Here is a 20,414-nt window from a genome sequence, read left to right as displayed (position 1 = left end):
AGAGCCATTGATGCTCGTCCTTGGGAGAAAAGAAGCGTTGCGTTGTGGAGGAGGTCGCATGATGGCGGCTTCCAAGGTGAAGCAGGACATGCCCCCTCCAGGAGGTTATGCTGCCTTTGACTATAAGAGAAATCTGCCGAAACGGGGATTGTCAGGTGCCTATAATTGCACATTTTGTGTGTATTATATAAATTTATACGGAGTTTCGTAACTATATAAATATGGCGACGATACGCATTAGCATTAGCATCAGCTAAAGCCAACAATCTCATCAGTAGAATGCTGCAACGGCTGGTAATAAGTGTTTGTCATGTCAGAACGATAGCACAGTAATTGTGTGCTCTGAAAATCAGGAAAGTTCTATCATATGGTTGAAATTTTTTGTTGTAGTGACACGTTAGTCTTGATAGGTGCTAATGTTAGCATTTTGACCCTTTTCTGTCAAGGTTTATAGTCCTCCATAAACGTCACAGAAATACATTTTATTCCTATGATAAGGTTAAAACAATGGTTTTTGTAAGTAATACCAGAGTCTTATTCAACTTTTGCCATTCCAAGTTCCAGCTGTACAGATATTAGTGGAACTTAAAGGGGGGTAATTTTTGCACCTTTTAGCAGTTAACAATTCCCCAGAGGGGTGTCACTAAGATGCCAGAATGACATAACGAGGCTTCATTTTGTAAGATGGCTTCACAAATCCAAAAGCTGCAATCTGAGTTAATTGTTACTGTGGTGGTGGCGATAAGTGTGACTTAAGCCGTGGTCACAACCGGCCGTACTTGCACGTGCGTGCAGTCTACTTGCAAAAACGTGGGCTAAATTTGGAGATCTGTACATCGTAAGTACTGCCTCAGTACGAATTTAGGAGCACGCAGACACGCCGTAGCGCTTTTAGTGCCTGCAGAACTTTCTCTGCGGTCAGGCTGCGGATTCACCAGCAGTACAGATGACGCACGTTGTGAGTACTGCCTCAGTATGGATTCAAAGCAGCACATTTTCGTTCAATTACTATTGAATTAACCAAATCCGTACGTAGGCCGTACGGATTATGGCACTCGCCACCTATACTATGGAGGCCGACAGACTTGCACGCACGATGCAGCTTCTCCCTTGAACTTGGACTTTATTTCCAAACGTCAGCAACACAGACACTCCACAGCTTCAGTCTGATAACTAGCTGTAACTTTTCGAGGCAGGTAAACACTCATGCAACACTGATGCTCATGCATCACCGACGCCGAAAAACACCTGCCGCTCCGGTCCCGCTCATAAAAAAGAAAAGCAACCCCACACACACACACACACTGCTTTATTGTCAACTCTTATCGTTACACTCCTAGAGACGTGCGTGAACGTACTCCCTCCCTCCTCTTGCTACTGCCTCTGTACGTTTTCACAAAAACGTAGTGGCCGTGGCATCCGCAGAAAACGTACGGCCAAAAAAAACGCACGGTGGGTTGTGACCGGCACTTTATCTATAGTCGTGTGTGTGCGTGTGCGCGTGCGTCTTATTCAAAGCTGATTACTGCAAGCCTGTAAATATTATTATTCCACAATGTGTGAGATGTAGGTTATAGTATTGGGCAGCATGGTGGCCTCGCAGCAAGAATGTCATGCTGTTTTAACAGCACAGCTCATTTACTTAAAAATAAAGATGTTCCAAATATTTTAATATTCAAAACAACAGCCAGTGACTGTGATTACTGACAATCTAATTGGCCATTTAGTTTAAACTTCGACATCCATAGCGGTTTCTTCCACTTCTTCTGAAGCATACTGTTTCAGAGGTAGTGGAAAAGAAAGCATTCACTGGAGTGGTGTCCATCAGCTCCCCCCACATATTGCACACATATTGAGCACAATTTCAACACATATTGACCAGTTCTATCTGGTCTGGTGCATTTTATGACTCTGGAACACAGGTGAACAGCAGCCTGGCGCACGGATGCCAGACTGTGTGACATCTTGAATGGATGCTGTGACCAAACCCATGCCTAAACTAGGGATGCACCTATCCACAATTTTTCACTTACGATCTGATCCCGACACCTGAATTTGGATATCTGCCGATACAATACTTTTCCGATCCGATACCAGAACTCTGTTTTATTATTATCATTATTGTTGATTTTATATGAGGATTTACTTAAAAAGGAGATCTGAAAGGTCAGCTACAATTTGCCAGAAGGTGCATCTAAGGTGAAAGCCTAGATTTGATGTTTTGGTGAAAGAATGAAGTACTTTTATTTTTTTAATAGACTTTTATAGCCTCATTTTTATAGACTTAAAGAGAAAAGACAGCACTCTCTCTCTGCCTGTCTCTCTCCCTCTCTGTCTGTCTCTCTTTCACTCTCTCTCTCTTTCGCTTGCTCTCTCGCTCACTTTCTGTCTCCCTCTGTCTCTCTCTTTTTCTTCCACTCAAAAACAGCGGTTTTCCTGCTGTGCAAACTTCAGACTTTTTGGTAGCACGAAGCAGGATTTTAATGGAGACTTTTTTCCTTTCAGCGGACAGAATCTCTGTTCGCTGTCCTCGGCTGCACGCTGAGCTGCCATTTTACAGCCTTGGGACAGGGAAGCAGCTAACTTTTTAGCGCACATTTTCACCAACAGTTCAGTTCATTTTTTCGGAAAAATCAGTGCTCGACAAACAGACAATTTGAACCCGAGAGTTGAGCAGAAATTTGCCGCTAACCGCAGCTAGAATACTGTGGAATAGAGCTCTCTCAAACAGCCTGGCTTCAGAAAATCTCCCCTCTTCACGCTCGGCACTAAGCAAGCAGAGAGCAAACAGCAGTTGAGAGGATTCACAGTGGCTCTTCTCCCATATTGGAAAATGTTGCGGGTTGGATCGGAATTTTCCGATATGTGAATTACGTCCATATCGGAACCTGATACTGATCCGGGATCGGATCAGTCCCATTCCTAGCCTAAACGTGCACCAACGTCACATTACATGGTGCTACATGGATCATATGTGGCTTGACGTGGATCATGTGCAGTGACACGAGCCATTCAAGGCTGGACGGTCTCAAATGACAGGTCGATCGTGGATCACTAGAGGCACACAGAGGCGCCTTAGTAGCGGATATTTTCTCACCAAGCTTAGATCAACCCATAGCCTGTGCATCACTAGTGTGCACTTTGTCTAACACTGTCACTGTCAGTGGTACAAGATTATGAATTGAGACTTTGCCTGATCATCCAACATAGCTGCCTTGATCGGGAACAAAGTGCAATGCTATGCACTCGTTGATTCATTGAAAATTTCCATGTGCTCAGTTGTAGTGAATACAGATCCATCTATGAAAAGAACAATGTGAGGCTCCTCTAGCTATCAGTGGAAGTATGCATTCATGCTTTCAAATCATTTTACCATGAAACAGTGTTTATATCTACAAATAAGTGTTTGTGCGGTATTGATGATTTAGAATACTAATAAAGGCAAAACCTGCACAACATTTGCATTGTATGGCGCAATAAACCTGTGGATTGGGTCCACAGCGTTTCCTTGGCATGTCCATTTAGCTTTTTTTTTTTTCGTGGCAGAAAAGTGCTGAGAAACGCTTCATCCTAGTGCTTTATCTCAGCAATTTCTGAAAGATTGCTCCTTGTTGGATTTGTTTCTATGATAATAAATGCCAAACAACTAGCTTATAATGTATGGGGATAAAAAGCAGTCACTGTTCACAGGACACTAGTCCAATCTTCATCTGTCTCAGTTTCCAATCTGCAGATGAGGTTTTTTGTGCCTTTTGCAATAGATTTTGGGTGACAAATCTTCTGACTCTACAGTAGACAGTATGTGGTAAAAATAAATGTCTCCTTTTGTGAAGCTAAGAAGTTCTGCTCTGTGCTGGAGAAACATCATTGTCTTTCTGAAAAGTTCAGGGATTTTCAACTTCAAAGTGCCCAGAACCTCCACACAAAACAAAATAAGACAGTGGCATTCAGAAAAAAGTGCTATGTGGACACCGGGCTAAGTGTCCACCTCTACCTCCCTCATACACATTGTTTTTTTATTATTATTATTATTATTAATTTCACCCAAGTGTATGGTTTGCTCTTTCATTTAATGTGAAAAATGAGAGAGAGAGAGAGAGCGAAGTGGTCAGGCAAAGGGAGAGTATTGGGATTGGATCTTTGATGCCAACCAGTGACCTGAGGCAATGAGTAGATGTCTTAGGTCTCTTTGGAGAACCCTTGGGTACCACAGGAATGACTGTGTGTCGAACGTGTGGTTACTAATGGAAACTTGGGTGAGATGGCTGCTGTGGCACGTGGCACTCTCACATGCTCCCAAACCTGATTCAGTATGGATCTGCATGTTGATTAGATAAAAGTTTTATGCGGGATGCTGTGCCTGCCGTAACTCCAAATGTGTGAGGAGATCAGGGGACATGTGAGCTTTGAACCCTGGATGTTCTTGCTGTGAGGCAGTAGCACACCTCTGTGCCTCAGTGTCCAAATAAGTTAATTAAAAATGTTAAACTGCATTAAGAATTTGGTTAGATGTTACTCAAACACTGATCCACCCTCAAATACAGTAGCAACTTAAATTTTGACCAATGAATTTCTTATCCAACAGGATATGCCATGTTGGGCATTGGCATCGGTATCATGGTGTTTGGTTACTGGAGGATTTTTAAGTGGAACAGAGAAAGGAGGTAGGAGAAGTCTTATACATAATTGGGATCATTGTTCATTGTCAAATCTGGTGTGACATTATTACCAAGTTGAAATTAAGTGACATTGCTCCGTATAATTGTTAAAGGTGTTTGCAAATCGAGGACCTAGAAGCCAGGATAGCCCTGATGCCTCTGATGCAGGCTGAGCTCGATCGCAGGTGCAGTAAAGCTCTGATGTAGTCGTTGCTTCAAAACATTGTGACACCAGTCATTATGACTGCTAATATTTGTTTTTGTTCCCTCACACTGGATAGGAACCTGCGGATGCTGAGGGAAAACTTAGAAGAGGAGGCTATTATTATGAAGGACGTTCCAGGTTGGAAGGTAATGAAATGCTGCACTTTCTCGCACCCATTTGATCAGCACTGGAGTGAGATGACTTCTGCATCCCATCTCTATGCAAATCATGGTCACAGTTATTGACACCCCTATATTTTAAAAACAGTTTAAAATATGTTCAGAAATAAATGCAAATTAATGCATTTTATGTAATTGAAATATGTAATAAAGTGCCGAAAGTTAACTTGTTTTCATATAGTAAAGTAAAATCAGGGCTGTGAAAATTCCGCGGATTTATCGCAAAGCGTTCTTTTTGTTTTTTCTTTTTTTTTCCGACATCATGCAAGTTTTATAAGTCCGCACACGCTGGTCTGTGTGTTACAGATACAAATCAGTTTCCTCGGATCTACGGAGTTTCGAGGAGAATAAATGCCACTCAAAGCCTGGCTGTTATGACAGTTGTCGTAAAGCGGGACTGGTTGGTTGCTGCGGTGACACTGTGGCTCCTGTGCGAAGATTAAGCTAAATGAAGCATGTGGATATCGCAAACTTTTAGAGCTTTCAAGTTTTCAAAAGAAGAATTTTGCAGCATGTCTGTGTCACAGACTGACGTTGGACAGAGAAGATGGCAAGAAAGATTGTTTGAAAAGTCTTATAAGGACAAGAATCTGTGGAATTGTCGCTGGCTTCATCAGCACACCTGAAAGATAAAAGAAAGGCAGTGGATATTTTGCTGGATATGGCAAACACGCACCTAGCACTATTTGACCGGATGTCCTCGCTGATTGGCTAGTTCAAATGACATCATCGAAGAGTTTATTTCAACATGGCTGTGCCCTCGGCAAAGTTGAACTGGACGATATTTCGCCATACACAGCACCGGCAAAATGGTGGGTTGTGCTGTTTTGCCAGCCGTCTAAATTTATTCACGATGGACGGAACGGAACGGCCGTGGTTGGGCGGGAACTTAAAGGCGATCGGAGTTTAAGATCTCCTTATTTCACATTCATGATAGTAGCTTGATATTGGTGATTTTCATTATTGAAAATTGTCGTATTTTACCATTCACTATTTTCAGGAGTGGACTGATCGAAGGTTTTGCAGATATGACGCTGACATTGAAAAAACAGGATAAACACGTAACGACATGGACTTCTGTATTTCTGTTTACCATGGCATTTTGAATGTTTTATCATGTTAGCTACACAAAATGAGGCCACTTAAGGCCAAATAAAAAATAAGTTGTTTATCATCCCCGCCCGACACAGAAAATTACCAAGACTGCAAAAATTATTTCCACCATCCCCGAAATTATTTCCACCGTGTGGCGAAAAGCGCCGGTGGAAATCATTTCAGGCACGGCGGTGGAAATAATTTTCGCCACACGGTGGAAATAATTTAGGGCACTGCTATGCCACGTTTTTGAGCTGTTTTTAGCGATGGTACCCAAAACGGCATAGAATCCCTCTGACTTTATGGCACCCAAAATGGCATTAAAACATAAAAACAACAGACCCCCTGCGAATTTTCCTCGGATTTCACAATTTTCATTTCACAGCCCTGAAAAAAAGAGATAAAATGTACATTCATCCGTCCATCCATTTTCTTCCGCTTTATCCGGAGTCGGGTCGCGGGGGCAGCAGCTCAAGCAAAGCCGCCCAGACCTCCCGATCCACACACACCTCCCCCAGCTCCTCCGGGGGAACCCCAAGGCGTTCCCAAACCAGCCGAGAGATGTAGTCCCTCCAGCATGTCCTGGGTCTTCCCCGGGGCCTCCTCCCTGTGGGACATGCCCGGAACACCTCTCCAGCGAGGCGTCCAGGGGGCATCCGGAAAAGATGCCCGAACCACCTCAACTGACTCGACGTGGAGGAGCAGCGGCTCGACTCCGAGCTCCTCCCAAGTGACCGAGCTCCTCACCCTATCTCTAAGGGAGCGCCCAGCCACCCTGCAGAGGAAACTCATCTCGGCCGCTTGTACTCGCGATCTCGTTCTTTCGGTCATGACCATAGGTGAGGATCGGAACGTAGATTGATCGGTAAATCGAGAGCTTTGCCTAAAATGTACATGTGACCGTTATTGACACATTTTGATGAGTTTGGGCAGCATGGTGGATTAGTGGTTAGCACTGTTACCTCACAGCATGAAGGTCATGGGATCGATTCCCACCTGAGGCCTTTCTATGTGCAGTTTGCATGTTCTCCGTGTGTTTGCGTGGGTTTCCTCCGGGTGCTCCCATTTAAAGACATGCAGGTTAGATGAATTGGAAACTTTATAATTGCGCAGGTCTTCCTTGCAAAAGAGATCTTGATCTCAATGGGACTAAGCAGGTGGTACCTTGTTTCCCATCTAACAGTAAGAAATATACTCAAAACCTGGATTAATCTTTTTAGTCACATAGCACTACTATTATTCTGAACACTACTGTACATCAACAATGCCGCTGCCTTCTCTGGGCCTGAGCTCATTTGAAATGGACAGACACAAAGTGGAAAAGTGTGCTGTGGTCTGATGAGTCCACATTTCAAATTGTTTTTGGAAATCATGGCCGTTGTGTCCTCTGGACAAAAGAGAAAAAAGACCAGCCAGATTGTTACCAGCGCAAAGTTCAAAAGTCAGCATCTGTGATGGTATGGGGGTGTGTGAGTGCCCATGGCACGGGCAACTTACACATCTGTGATGGCACCATCAATGCTGAAAGGTATGTCCAGGTTTTGGAGCAACACATGCTGCCATCCAAGCAACGTCTTTTTTCAGGGACGTCCCTGCTTATTTCAGTAAGACAATGCCAAGCAACATTCTGCACGTGTTACAACAGTGTGGCTTCGTAGTAAAAGAGTGCAGGTACTAGACTGGTCTGCCTGCAGTCCAGACCTGTCACCCATTGAAAATGTGTGGGGCATTATGAAGCGCAAAATACGAGACGCCTGACTGTTGAACAGCTGAAGTCGTACATCAAGCAAGAATGGGAAAGAATTCCACCTACAAAGCTTCAACGATTAGTGTCTTCAGTTCCCAAACACTTATTGTGTTTGGGAACTGAGGACACTGAGTGTTGTTAGAAGGAAAGGTGATGTAACACAGTGGTAAACATACCACTGTCCCAGCTTTTTTGAAAGGTGTTGCAGGGATCCATTTCAAAATGAGCAAATATTTGCACAAAAACAAAGTTTATCAACTTGATCATTAAATATCTTGTCTTTGTGGTGTATTCATTTGAATATAGGTTGAAGAGGATTTGCAAATCGTATTCTGTTTTTTATTACATTTTACACAACATCCGAACTTCATTGGAATTGGGGTTGTACGTCATTTTTTTCCACTTGTAAAAAACAAAAAAATAAGTGTAACTCAGCATGTTGGCTGCTTTTCACACTCCCATCCAGTAGATGGCAGTGTGCTGTGCATTTTGACTGGTGGAGTTTTGATAGGATGAGTCAGATTTCACATAATGCTTTTTGGCGCTTAGTTCGGTTTAACGCTCAAACCTTCTTTATTCTTTCTTCTTCATTACTTTAAAAGTGCGATATCTTGACTTTGTAAAAATGACACAATTGCTGTTAATGTTTTGATAAACTGTCTGGAATTAGTCTGTTTATAAATGAAACCATGAGTGAAAGCGCCTTGCATTTTATCTACACTGCTACTGTGAAAGGTAAGCGAGATGTCTTTGCAGCAGCCAGCAGGGTGTGTGAAGACACAAGTGCTGCATTGAATTTACTCAGAAGCCTCTGCGGCACTAAAAGTCACAGTCTGTCCAGTCAATACTGAAACTTAGCTGTTAGCGGTTAGCTGTAACTTCCGCTAATTTGTTTTTAGGAGTTTATCGGTTTAACGCAGAGGTGCGACAAAGTCACTGTCAAGTCATTCTCAAGTCATGAATCGACAAGTCTCAAGTCAGCTTGCAAACAATTGGTGGTCATTGTAACTTGAGACTTGACTTGAGATTTGCCGATTCATGACTTGAGAGTGACTTGCTGGTGACTTTGTCTCACCTCTGGTTTAGCGTTATAAAGTTAACTTTTCAGTTAGCGGATTAGTGGTTATCGAAGCTAACTTTTTGGTTAGCTGTGCCCACCACTGCACATATGAAAGGTCAGCCAACTGAGAGGGCTGCTGGAGTTGTGACTGATAAATTGTATGTTCAGCTGTTCAGATACTAGACTATTCATCCATTAACATCACTGTACGTACTTACAGGCTTGTCTACACATGTAGAACTCTCATTACACATTTCCTATTTTTTTAAGCATTTACAAATCTGATAAACATGGATCCTTGAATGGATGTGTGTGGATCCCTGTAGGCATTTTGAAATGTATTTATTTTAAATTTTATTTAAATATCATCTTAATCAAAAGAGCACAAAAATCATTCATAATAAAAAAAAGAACAGGTAGATGGTTTAATCTGATAGTGGTTATAAATAAAACAGACTGTCGGAAGGATGCAGGATGTGGAAGCGTGCATTGATAGAATCCTTGTCTCTTTCACTGCAGGTTGGTGAGAGCGTCTACCACACAGACCGCTGGGTTAACCCCTCCATACACGAGCTGTTCTACCTCCGGCCCCCTGAAGAGGCCGTTCACAAGCGCTTTGGCTTCATGTGGCATGGGTAACACCACCAAGACTGGCTGTCTCCAAATCCACCACCTGGACCATGTGAACCTGAGCCAGCTCTCGCTCAGTCACACTTGTAAATGTTAATTATTAAAGTGTCTTTTTCTCTACTTTATCTTGTTATGTCAGTTTGGATCACATACTTGGCACAGATTTGACTTATTTTGAATGCCATTAGTCTCCCCAATTTCATATTTATTTAGTTTAAGACTCAATAAAATGTTGTTGACATAGAAAATCTGTAAAGCCTACTTTTAGCACACAGAAAATTCACAAGAGGTATCGATAAGGGAATCGATAATGGTATCGATATTGATAAAATCTTATCAATACCCATCCCTTTCCTTAACAAAGATCAGCAACTATGATCAAAGCTGGATTATGCGCTCTAAATTTTAAATCTGTTTTGTGAAATGATCTCCCTGCGTCAATAAAACAGATTCTGTAGAGACTTTCAAGTCCAGACTTAAGATGCACTTATTTTTCCTTTCGTATGGCTAGCATACTGGCATAGTATGGTACTAGGCTTTCTGCCCTGTGAAATTAATTTTATTAGGAAAACGGAGCATGCTGCGGCCTCAGCTTTATCTAAATTCTGGGTCTTTTAGTGAAGCATAGGGTTAGTGGCCGACGATCACCTTAGTATTTCTTCTGTTTTTCTTGTTGCTTAATGCTGACAAATTATACTGTATTTGTTGTCTTTCTGCTGCCCGATTGTTTTTTGTTTTTTTTTTCTCTCTGTTTGAGATGCGGCTCCATGCAGAGGTGGGAGTGGGTGTCTTCTTCTGTAAGTCTCTTGTCCTGTACATCAACATGGACTCCCAAAATTTCCTGTATATTCGTATTGTCAAATGTGTCGGTAGTATGGCCCAAGCAGACTCACCCCTTCGAGTCTGGTCTGCTTGAGATTTCTTCCTGAAATCAGAGGAAGTTTTTCCTTACCACTGTCACCTGTGTGCTTGCTCTAGGGGTTGGTAAGGTTAGGCCTTACTTGTGTGGAGCACCTTGAGGCAGCTTTGTTGTGATTTGGCACTATATAAATGAAATGAATTAAATTTAGAGATCCTGGAAACCTCAGTTTTGCTTTTGTTAGTGTAATATATGCATATAGAGAGACTGCTATGTTTTAGGAAACTGTGTTCACATTGGAAAAATTGTCTAGACAGGTGCATCTCAAAAAAATTGAATATCATGAAAAAGTTCAGTATTTTTTGTCAGGCATTTCAGAGTGAATATTTTACATATTCTAATTTTAATACATAGAAACTAAAATTTGTCATTTTTACCCGAGGCCAAAATATGACCATGGGGTATTGCAAAGGCCTTGTCTGTCTGTTCTCAGCACAAGTCCAGTCTTATTACTGCCAGGGTCTTCAAAATCACAATGAACATTCTTGTGACACAAACCTTGGACAAGTTCAAAGATGGCTAACCTTGACTTATTTTAAGAGGTCAAAACGTCACATTATGTTCAAGTTCAAGACACATTCATTGACTTGGAAATGTCCATGTATCCATCCCCCCAACTGGCAATAAAACAGATTATTTACAAGTATTGTACCAAAGGGACCCATTACTTAGGCAAGCCATCATCTTGGCTTTTATATTTTTAATTAATTTATATAACATTGTTGAGATTTGTTTTGAGTTTAAGGAAGATAATTTTAGAAATTTTTATATTGAATAGCCTTATTTGATTTTTGTATTTGAGATGACTAACAAATTAAAATGCATGAAATACCAAGGGGCTAGCCACTGTAAATATGACTAACCCTATTTTAAAACTTACCTTGTTGCTAATGGCTAACCTCATCCAGCTGAGGGTATTTTAGCATTGCATTTATTTTAATTTTCATTATTACAGGCTACATCTTAAAAAATAAAAAATCCATCTCCCAAAATATTACAACAGAGGGAGCATGAAGGGCTCTAAAACCTCCTGATAGACGGCTGGGTTGACGGCACCAAATCATCACTGACTGGAAACTTCACACTGAACTTCAAGCAGATTCTGTGCCTCTCCACTCAGACCTTGATTTCCAAATGAAATGCTAAATTTACCTTCATCTGAAAAGACTGAACTACTGAACAACAGTCCAGTTCTTTTTCTCCTTATAGGCTGTAAGTTGAAGCTTTACAAATGCTTCTAAAAAGAATTTCGTTCTCCATATCTGACAGCCAGCTCAATTTTTGCTTTTACATAAACACTCATCATATTCTGAAAAGTTCTCCATTATTTACTGACACAAACTTTATACAGGTCTATAAATATAGGTGGGGTACCCCAAAATTTAACATTTTAGCACTGAGAGCAGTTATCACACACCAGTATACAAACCATTAAAGCAAGTAAAATTTATTCTTTGAAAAAAAATAAAATATATATATATATATACAACCCCTGGCAAAAATTATGGAATCACCGGCCTCAGAGGATGTTCATTCAGTTGTTTAATTTTGTAGAAAAAAAAGCAGATCACAGACATGTCACAAAACTAAAGTCATTTCAAATGGCAACTTTCTGGCTTTAAGAAATACTATAAGAAGTCAAGAAAAAAAGATTGTGGCAGTCAGTAACGGTTACTTTTTTAGACCAAGCAGAGGAAAAAAATATGGAATCACTCAATTCTGAGGAAAAAATTATGGAATCACCCTGTAAATTTTCATCCCCCAAATTAACACCTGCATCAAATCAGATCTGCTGATTGACATTGACCCTATGTGTCTTTTTGCAAGGAATGCAGTTTTTGCTCTATGGCAAGATGCATTATCATCTTGAAAAATGATTTCATCATCCCCAAACATCCTTTCAATTGTCCAAAATATCAACATAAACTTGTGCATTTATTGATGATGTAATGACAGCCATCTCCCCAGTGCCTTTACCTGTCATGCAGCCCCATATCATCAATGACTGGAAATGTACATGTTCTCTTCAGGCAGTCATCTTTATAAATCTCATTGGAATGGCACCAAACAAAAGTTCCAGCATCATCACCTTACCCAATGCAGATTTGAGATTCATCACTGAATATGACTTTCATCCAGTCATCCACAGTCCACAATTGCTTTTCCTAAGCCCATTGTAACCTTGTTTTTTTCTGTTTAGGTCTTAATGATGCCTTTCGTTTAGCTTTTCTGTATGTAAATCCCATTTCCTTTAGGCGGTTTCTTACAGTTCGGTCACAGACGTTGACTCCAGTTTCCTCCCATTCGTTCCTCATTTGTTTTGTTGTACATTTTTCAATTTTTGAGACATATTGCTTCAAGTTTTCTGTCTTGACGCTTTGATGTCTTCCTTGGTCTACCAGTATGTTTGCCTTTAACAACCTTCCCATGTTGTTTGTATTTGGTCCAGAGTTTAGACACAGCTGACTGTGAACAACCAACATCTTTTGCAACATTGCGTGATGATTTACTCTTTTAAGAGTTTGATAATCCTCTCCTTTGTTTCAATTGACATCTCTCGTGTTGGAGCCATGATTCATGTCAGTCCACTTGGTGCAACAGCTCTCCAAGGTGTGTTCACTCCTTTTTAGATGCAGACTAACGAGCAGATCTGATATGATGCAGGTGTTAGTTTTGGGGATGAAAATTTACAGGGTGATTCCATAATTTTTTCCTCAGAATTGAGTGATTCCATATTTTTTTCCTCTGCTTGGTCTAAAAAAGTAACCGTTACTGACTGCCACAATCTTTTTTTCTTGATTTCTTATAGTGTTTCTTAAAGCCAGAAAGTTGCCATTTGAAATGACTTTAGTTTTGTGTCATGTCTGTGATCTGCTTTTTTTCTACAAAATTAAACAACTGAATGAACATCCTCCGAGGCCGGTGATTCCATAATTTTTGCCAGGGGTTGTGTGTGTATATATATATATAGTATTCAGAAAATAATTATTGGGTCTGGGGAACATTTCAAACATTTTGAACAAAGCTTAAAAATTCCCATTTTTAAAATGAAGTTCAGCACTTTTTTAAAATGTCACTGTCTATATACAGTGCTGCCATTCAAAACAAAGACTACGTATGATACTTATTTTTGTTGTTTAAATACACCTTAAACATTCAAAAATGTTTAAAAATACCAACATCTAGCTTTTCAGCCAAAGTATATAGCACATTTTTTACTTGTCACATGATTACAATGGTTCACATTCTATTTTTGAATATACATATTTATGTTTTCATACAACCGATGTATAATTAAACAGTACATCAACATTTCAATATATAAGCACTGAAATACAGCAAAATGTTTCTTTTTAAAGTTTTCAGAGGATGCTTGGAGAAATGATTCTAAAATAGTATCTAATTTGGTATGCCTGTGCAGGACAAAAAAAAATTAAGCTCCATGGGCTTCAGTAGGAGGGCACTCTGCTCAGTGAGGGGGTAAAACAGCCACACCATTATCTACATGACCTGCGCTCCCTCCCATTGCTGTGCTTGAATATCATATGAATTAGAGCATGGGGAGATACAAAGTGTTTCATTTTATCCTAAATATTTCTTAGTTTCATATGCAGACCCTCTACAATGCCAGTAGGAGATTACACACAACAGTGCAGAAATTTTGTACAATTTGACAAATATTCAGTTGTAGTTTTTGCACCGGAGCCATCGCCTCCCTCTTCTTTCACTGCTGTCTTTCTAAATAAGTCAAACAGTTAATTCATCTCAGTCTTCCCTGCGTCACAGTTTCACAGAAATGTCATAACTGGATTTGTGGCCAATAATTGGACTTTCTGGTTCTTCTTCATATCTGAAAAATAAAAATAATCAACATAAGTAATGAAAATATCATTTATTACCATATAAACAACATGTGCAGGAACTGTTAAAGTCAAAATAATACTTGGAGTGTCCTGTGTATGAACTGAAGTCAGCCTCTGAATTACACGTCCTGGGTTCTAGTCCCAACTTTGAAATTCAAAATTATACTCGTGTGTAGTGGTTTTTCCAGCCTTGAGGCTGAAGTCATTTGGCTTCTCATGAAAACTACACAAAACAAAACCCTCAAAAAGAAATGGGTGACTCATAAAACTGTATGACTTGAGTCAACGAATGTGAAAATACTGACAAAGTATAAATTAAAATCATCATTTACCCAACAGACTCTCTTTCATAGGAATTGTGTACAGTGCATCAGATGTCGCCAGCTGAAGTCCCCCTTAAAAATCCGTCCGCCCTGCCTCTACTGCACATGCCTCATTTCTGTGCATTAGCCGCAGTTCACCGATTATCACCTCGTTTCTGCTTAATCTGCCCATCTCAGCGACAGATGTCTGAAGCTTTTCTACAACAATCATTTCCACATGAATTCAACATTCAGATGGAGGAAGCGATCAGATCTCCACAGCCAGAGAAACTACTGCTGCTGTGTTCACTGCGCCTCGTCATTTCATAGCGTCAGTAGTAACTCACCGATTATTGCCTCGTTTCTGCTTAAAACTGACTTTAGAATGATTTAAGAGGTGGTTAATAATCACATGATAAGATTTAATTGCTTTTGGTGAACAGACTCAGTCTCAGAGGAGCGGTTGTGGTCCCTAGTGACACATGTGCAGTGAAGGCAGGGCAGACCAATTTGGGGGGGGGGGGGGGGGTCCGCTTGGCCTGAGGCGCCAGAAAGTATTCACAACACTTCACTTTTTCCACATTTTATGTTACACTATTATCCCAAAGTGGAGTAAATTACTTTTCCCCCTCAAATTCTACTCACACCACCTAATAATGACAACATGAAAAAAGTTTTCTTGAAATTTTTGCAAATTTCTTAAAAATTTAAACATAAAACTGGCGTGAATTGGCATGAATGCCAGGCGTCATGTTTGGAGGAAACCAGCCACCATCCCTACAGTGAGGCATGGTGGTGGCAGCACCATGCTGTGGGGATGTTTTTCAGCGGCAGGAAGTGGGAGACGAGTCAGGATTGAGGGAAAGATGAATGCAGCAATGTACAGAGACATCCTGGGTTAAAACCTGCTACCGAGTGCTCTTGCCCTCAGACTGGGGCTATGTTTCAGCAGGACAGTGACCCTAAGCACACAGCCAAGATATCAAAGGAGTGGCTTCAGGACAACTCTGTGGAAGTCCTTAAATGGCCCAGCCAGAGCTCAGACCTGAATCCTCTGGAGAGATCTGAAAATGATTGTGCACTGGCACTCTCCATCCAACCTGATGGAGGTTGAGAGGTGCTGCAAAGAGGAATAGGTACATCAAGTTTGTGGCATCATATTCAAAAGACTTGAGGCTGTAATTGCTACCAAAGAGTGTGAATACTTACGTACATGTGATTTCTTCATTTTTTTTATTTTTAATAAATGTGCAAAAAAAAAAGTAATTATGGGGTGTTGTGAGTAGAATTTTAGTGGGGGAAAAAATGAATTTACTCAATTTTGGAATATGGCTGGAACATAACAAAATGTGGAAAAAGTGAAGTGCTGTGAAAACTTTCTAGGTCCACTGGACAGGGGCTCCATACTGAAGGTGTGGACATATCAGTGACTTGTACAGGAAAGCCAAAACCTCCTTATCTCCGTATTGAAATGTCCTCCAAATGACTCCTGCAATCTGATTTGCTTTTGAGACTGTATCTGCTCTATGGTTTTCAACACTGAGCTCTCTGTCAACCAGGATCCCCAAATCAGTTTTCTTGTTTAAACAGGGATGGGAATAGGATTTATGTGCCTACTCCCATGAATAGTTGTTTGTTGTATTTATACCATTTTATTTTTGAAAGAAGATATTTGTCGTACCTCCAGCTTCTACTTCGAACTCCCACTATCCTCTGAAGTTATCAGATGTTTTGTGGTCATTAAAATCTTCATATTGTTTGCTCCTCATGTGTAGAATATGAGTTACATGTTCCTGTCTCCTAATCCACACACACAGTGGACATGACAAACATTTGATTTCACTGACACTGTAACAATTAATTGAATCCATTCACTTCTGTGTTCACATTGACACAGAATGTTCACTTACCTTCAATGCAGTCTCACCATCTGCTCTGTGTAACTTCATTTATTCAGCACCGCACTCCTTACATTTTGTCAATCTGGTCGTTGTTAAAGCCACTCATGCCCCCCGCCCCATCAAATGTGGAAAAATGAAGAAAACGTCATTGTGCACCGTTGTTGTACATGTTGTGGTCCACTTGGGTTTCGCAGTGCTTACACGCTGATGGATCTCTCCGCTAAGTTAATCCCGTATTTGCAAGTATTTTACTAAAAATTGATGAGGGTTGAAATGGAGAACTGTCTGTTTCGCGAAGAGCAATACAATCTTTATTTCAAGACAAAACGGAGCTGGATGTCAGATGCTATGAAAGGGATGAACGAATTGAGGCCCAGTCTTGGGGCTCAGCTGGCTCTTAAATTTCACTGTTCCTGTGGTAATTTTTCATGTTTAAGAATGTATTTTGTCATGCATAATGCATTTCATGAAATTGGGTCATTATGACACCTTTACGATGTGAACTGCTCAAAAATTGTGCTATTTTGCTACTTCTTAAAGGTTCAGTCTTTGGGGGGAAAAGTGAAAACCCACACACAAGTACAAGCAAAAACTTAAAACACTTCAAATATTTTCAGTTACCAATATGACATTTTAGTTTCTATGTATGAATGTTTTTGTAGTCCAAGGACATTGAGGCTGCAACTTGTCTGAATGGTCTGGAAATGTGAAACCACTGCCTCGGGAAGTCTATGCCAAGTGCTATACTAAGGATTTTTCATCTTTTCTTTTCATTCCTCTTGCATTCCGTTCCAGGAAAATCGGTCTAAATGTTTACGCAAAAAATTTTGTTAAAATTATACAAAAGCACATTTCACAGAGTTTAACTCAAAAAGTCTGCACACCAGCAAGATATAAATGCGAGGAAAATATTTTTAAACTGAAAAGCGAAACCCCATGTCATCTGTCTGAACCAATCACTGCTCAGCTTTCACATCCTAGCAGTGTGCAAACATGGCATGTGCCGCTTGCTGACTAGTAAAGTGGAAATGAAAACTTTTCCCATCCTGAATCCGTCCGTAAATAATGAGAAATCCACCCCAATGACAGCAGCGAGGTGGATTAAGGTGGTCAGTTACTGTAAATCCTGGTGAAATGGAGGGAAGTCCTTTCATTTTGTCACTGAACACGTCGACTTTGGGTTTTATCCGACGTGTTATCGTCAATTGACAGACATAAATTGATTGCCAAGGTACATTAAAATATTTCGTAATGCTTTAGGACTGATTGTTGACCGAGTATTTGAAAGATCTTGTTTACGTCTTTACATGTACATAAATGCTTGTGGTCACTGTACAGCGCAGAGAACATGCATCTATATGAAAATTCAGTAAGGTACGTCTTCTATAATACAAGGTCTGTTAGAAAAGTATCCGACCTTTTTATTTTTTTTTTCAAAAACCATATGGATTTGAATCACGTGTGATTGCATCAGCCAAGTTTGAACCTTCGTGCGCATGCGTGAGTTTTTCACGCCTGTCGGTTGCATCATTCGCCTGTGAGCAGGCTTTGTGTGAGCACTGGTCCACCCCTCTCGTCGTTTTTTTTATTGCGAATAAATGAACGATTTGGAGCTTTGCTGCATCAATTTTTTTTCCAGAAACCGCGAGAGACCTCCAGGTGGACACCGTTCGGAAAATTAATATGCCTTTCAGGGATGATTTTATGGGGATTACACAGATTAAGGAGTGATCCAGACGGTTTAAAGACCGCCAACAACTGCTGAGAGCGCGCCACACTCCGAGCGCCGATCGACAGGCTCAAACCCCGCTGAAACCAGATCATTTCCAATGTGAAGGCTTTGTTGATCCGGGACGTCGTCTGACTTTCACAAAAAGGCAGAAGGCATGGACATCAGCACTTTTTCAGCACATTCCACTGTGACAGGAGTTTTTTTCATGGAAAGAAAAGCGGAGGGACACACCACGGAGCCGTTCATTACGCGGCACAAAACCACCTCCGTGTTGGTCTCACAGGACAGCTTTCAGGTGGCTTTCAGACGGCTGTCGGTTGCTTTTCAGTCATGTGATTATCCGAGAAATTGAGCATGAGCTGGACATGCCCCAACATGTCCTGTGAGGCTTCATCACGGCGTTGCTTAGCGCCATGCGGCTCCACCGTGACGCGCGGAACTCCGCTCCTCTTTCCATGACAAAATTCCTGTAATAGTGGAATGTGCCGTTGATTTCTAAACTGGACGCTGTCTTGATCAGGTATGTCGTCTGACTAGCACAGGAATTGTGAAAAGATGTGGACATCAACACTTTTTAGGCACATTGAGACAGACCTGCGGAGGAGTTCCGCGCAGTTCTCAGCAGTTGTAGGCGGTCTTTAAACCGTCTGGATCACTCCTTAATCTGTGTAATCCCCATAAAATCGTCCCTGAAAGCCATATTAATTTTCCGAACGGTGTCCACCTGGAGGTCTCTCACAGTTTCTGGAAAAAAATTGATGCAGCAAAGCTCCAAATCGTTCAGACATTTATTCGCAATAAAAAAAATGACGAGAGGGGTGGACCAGTGCTCACACAAAGCCTGCTCACAGGCGAATGACGCAACCGACAGGCATGAAAAAACTCACGCATGCGCACAAAGGTTCAAGCTTGGCTGATGCAATCACACGTGATTCAAATCCATATGGTTTTTGAAAAAAATAAAAAGGTCAGATACTTTTCTAACAGACCTCGTATATTCCAATTCTAAAGTAGAACTCAACTAGTGTATACTAAGGTATATATATATATACACTCAACAAAAATATAAACGCAACACTTTTGGTTTTGCTCCCATTTTGTATGAGATGAGCTCAAAGATCTAAAACTTTTTCCACATACACAATATCACCATTTCCCTCAAATATTGTTCACAAACCAGTCTAAATCTGTGATAGTGAGCACTTCTCCTTTGCTGAGATAATCCATCCCACCTCACAGGTGTGCCATATCAAGATGCTGATTAGACACCATGATTAGTGCACAGGTGTGCCTTAGACTGCCCACAATAAAAGGCCACTCTGAAAGGTGCAGTTTTATCACACAGCACAATGCCACAGATGTCGCAAGATTTGAGGGAGCATGCAATTGGCATGCTGACAGCAGGAATGTCAACCAGAGCTGTTGCTTGTGTATTGAATGTTCATTTCTCTACCATAAGCCGTCTCCAAAGGCGTTTCAGAGAATTTGGCAGTACATCCAACCAGCCTCACAACCGCAGACCACGTGTAACCACACCAGCCCAGGACCTGCACATCCAGCATGTTCACCTCCAAGATCGTCTGAGACCAGCCACTCGGACAGCTGCTGAAACAATCGGTTTGCATAACCAAAGAATTTCTGCACAAACTGTCAGAAACCGTCTCAGGGAAGCTCATCTGCATGCTCGTCGTCCTCATCTGGGTCTCGACCTGACTCCAGTTCGTCGTCGTAACTCACTTGAGTGGGCAAATGCTCACATTTGCTGGCGTTTGGCACGTTGGAGAGGTGTTCTCTTCATGGATGATGCGAGGAAGATGTGTTGCACTGCATGAGGCAAATGGTGGTCACACCAGATACTGACTGGTATCCCCCCCCAATAAAACAAAACTGCACCTTTCAGAGTGGCCTTTTATTGTGGGCAGTCTAAGGCACACCTGTGCACTAATCATGGTGTCTAATCAGCATCTTGGTATGGCACACCTGTGAGGTGGGATGGATTATGTCAGCAAAGGAGAAGTGCTCACTATCACAGATTTCGACTGGTTTGTGAACAATATTTGAGGGAAATGGTGATATTGTGTATGTGGAAAAAGTTTTAGATCTTTGAGTTCATCTCATACAAA

The 20,414-nt window shown here is 41.2% G+C and overlaps 1 protein-coding gene across 2 annotated transcripts; it reads left to right on the top strand.

Annotated features, from left to right (window-relative positions):
* Positions 1-9,694, top strand: ndufa13 (NADH:ubiquinone oxidoreductase subunit A13). 2 transcript variants are annotated; one of them, XM_034183744.1, is made up of 5 exons: positions 1-155; positions 4,586-4,664; positions 4,772-4,843; positions 4,940-5,009; positions 9,464-9,694. In XM_034183744.1, the coding sequence occupies exons 1-5, from the start codon at positions 11-13 to the stop codon at positions 9,581-9,583; spliced, it is 486 nt and encodes a 161-aa protein (XP_034039635.1). In that variant the 5' UTR covers positions 1-10; the 3' UTR covers positions 9,584-9,694. The 2 variants fall into 2 exon arrangements, with proteins under 2 accessions (XP_034039635.1, XP_034039636.1); XM_034183745.1 differs by having other exon boundaries at positions 40-76.
* Positions 9,695-20,414: the final 10,720 nt, after the last annotated feature.

Source organism: Thalassophryne amazonica, chromosome 12 (assembly GCF_902500255.1).
Source record: "Thalassophryne amazonica chromosome 12, fThaAma1.1, whole genome shotgun sequence".
Classification (NCBI taxonomy): Eukaryota; Metazoa; Chordata; class Actinopteri; order Batrachoidiformes; family Batrachoididae; genus Thalassophryne; species Thalassophryne amazonica.
This window is presented reverse-complemented; position numbering and strand designations above follow the sequence as displayed.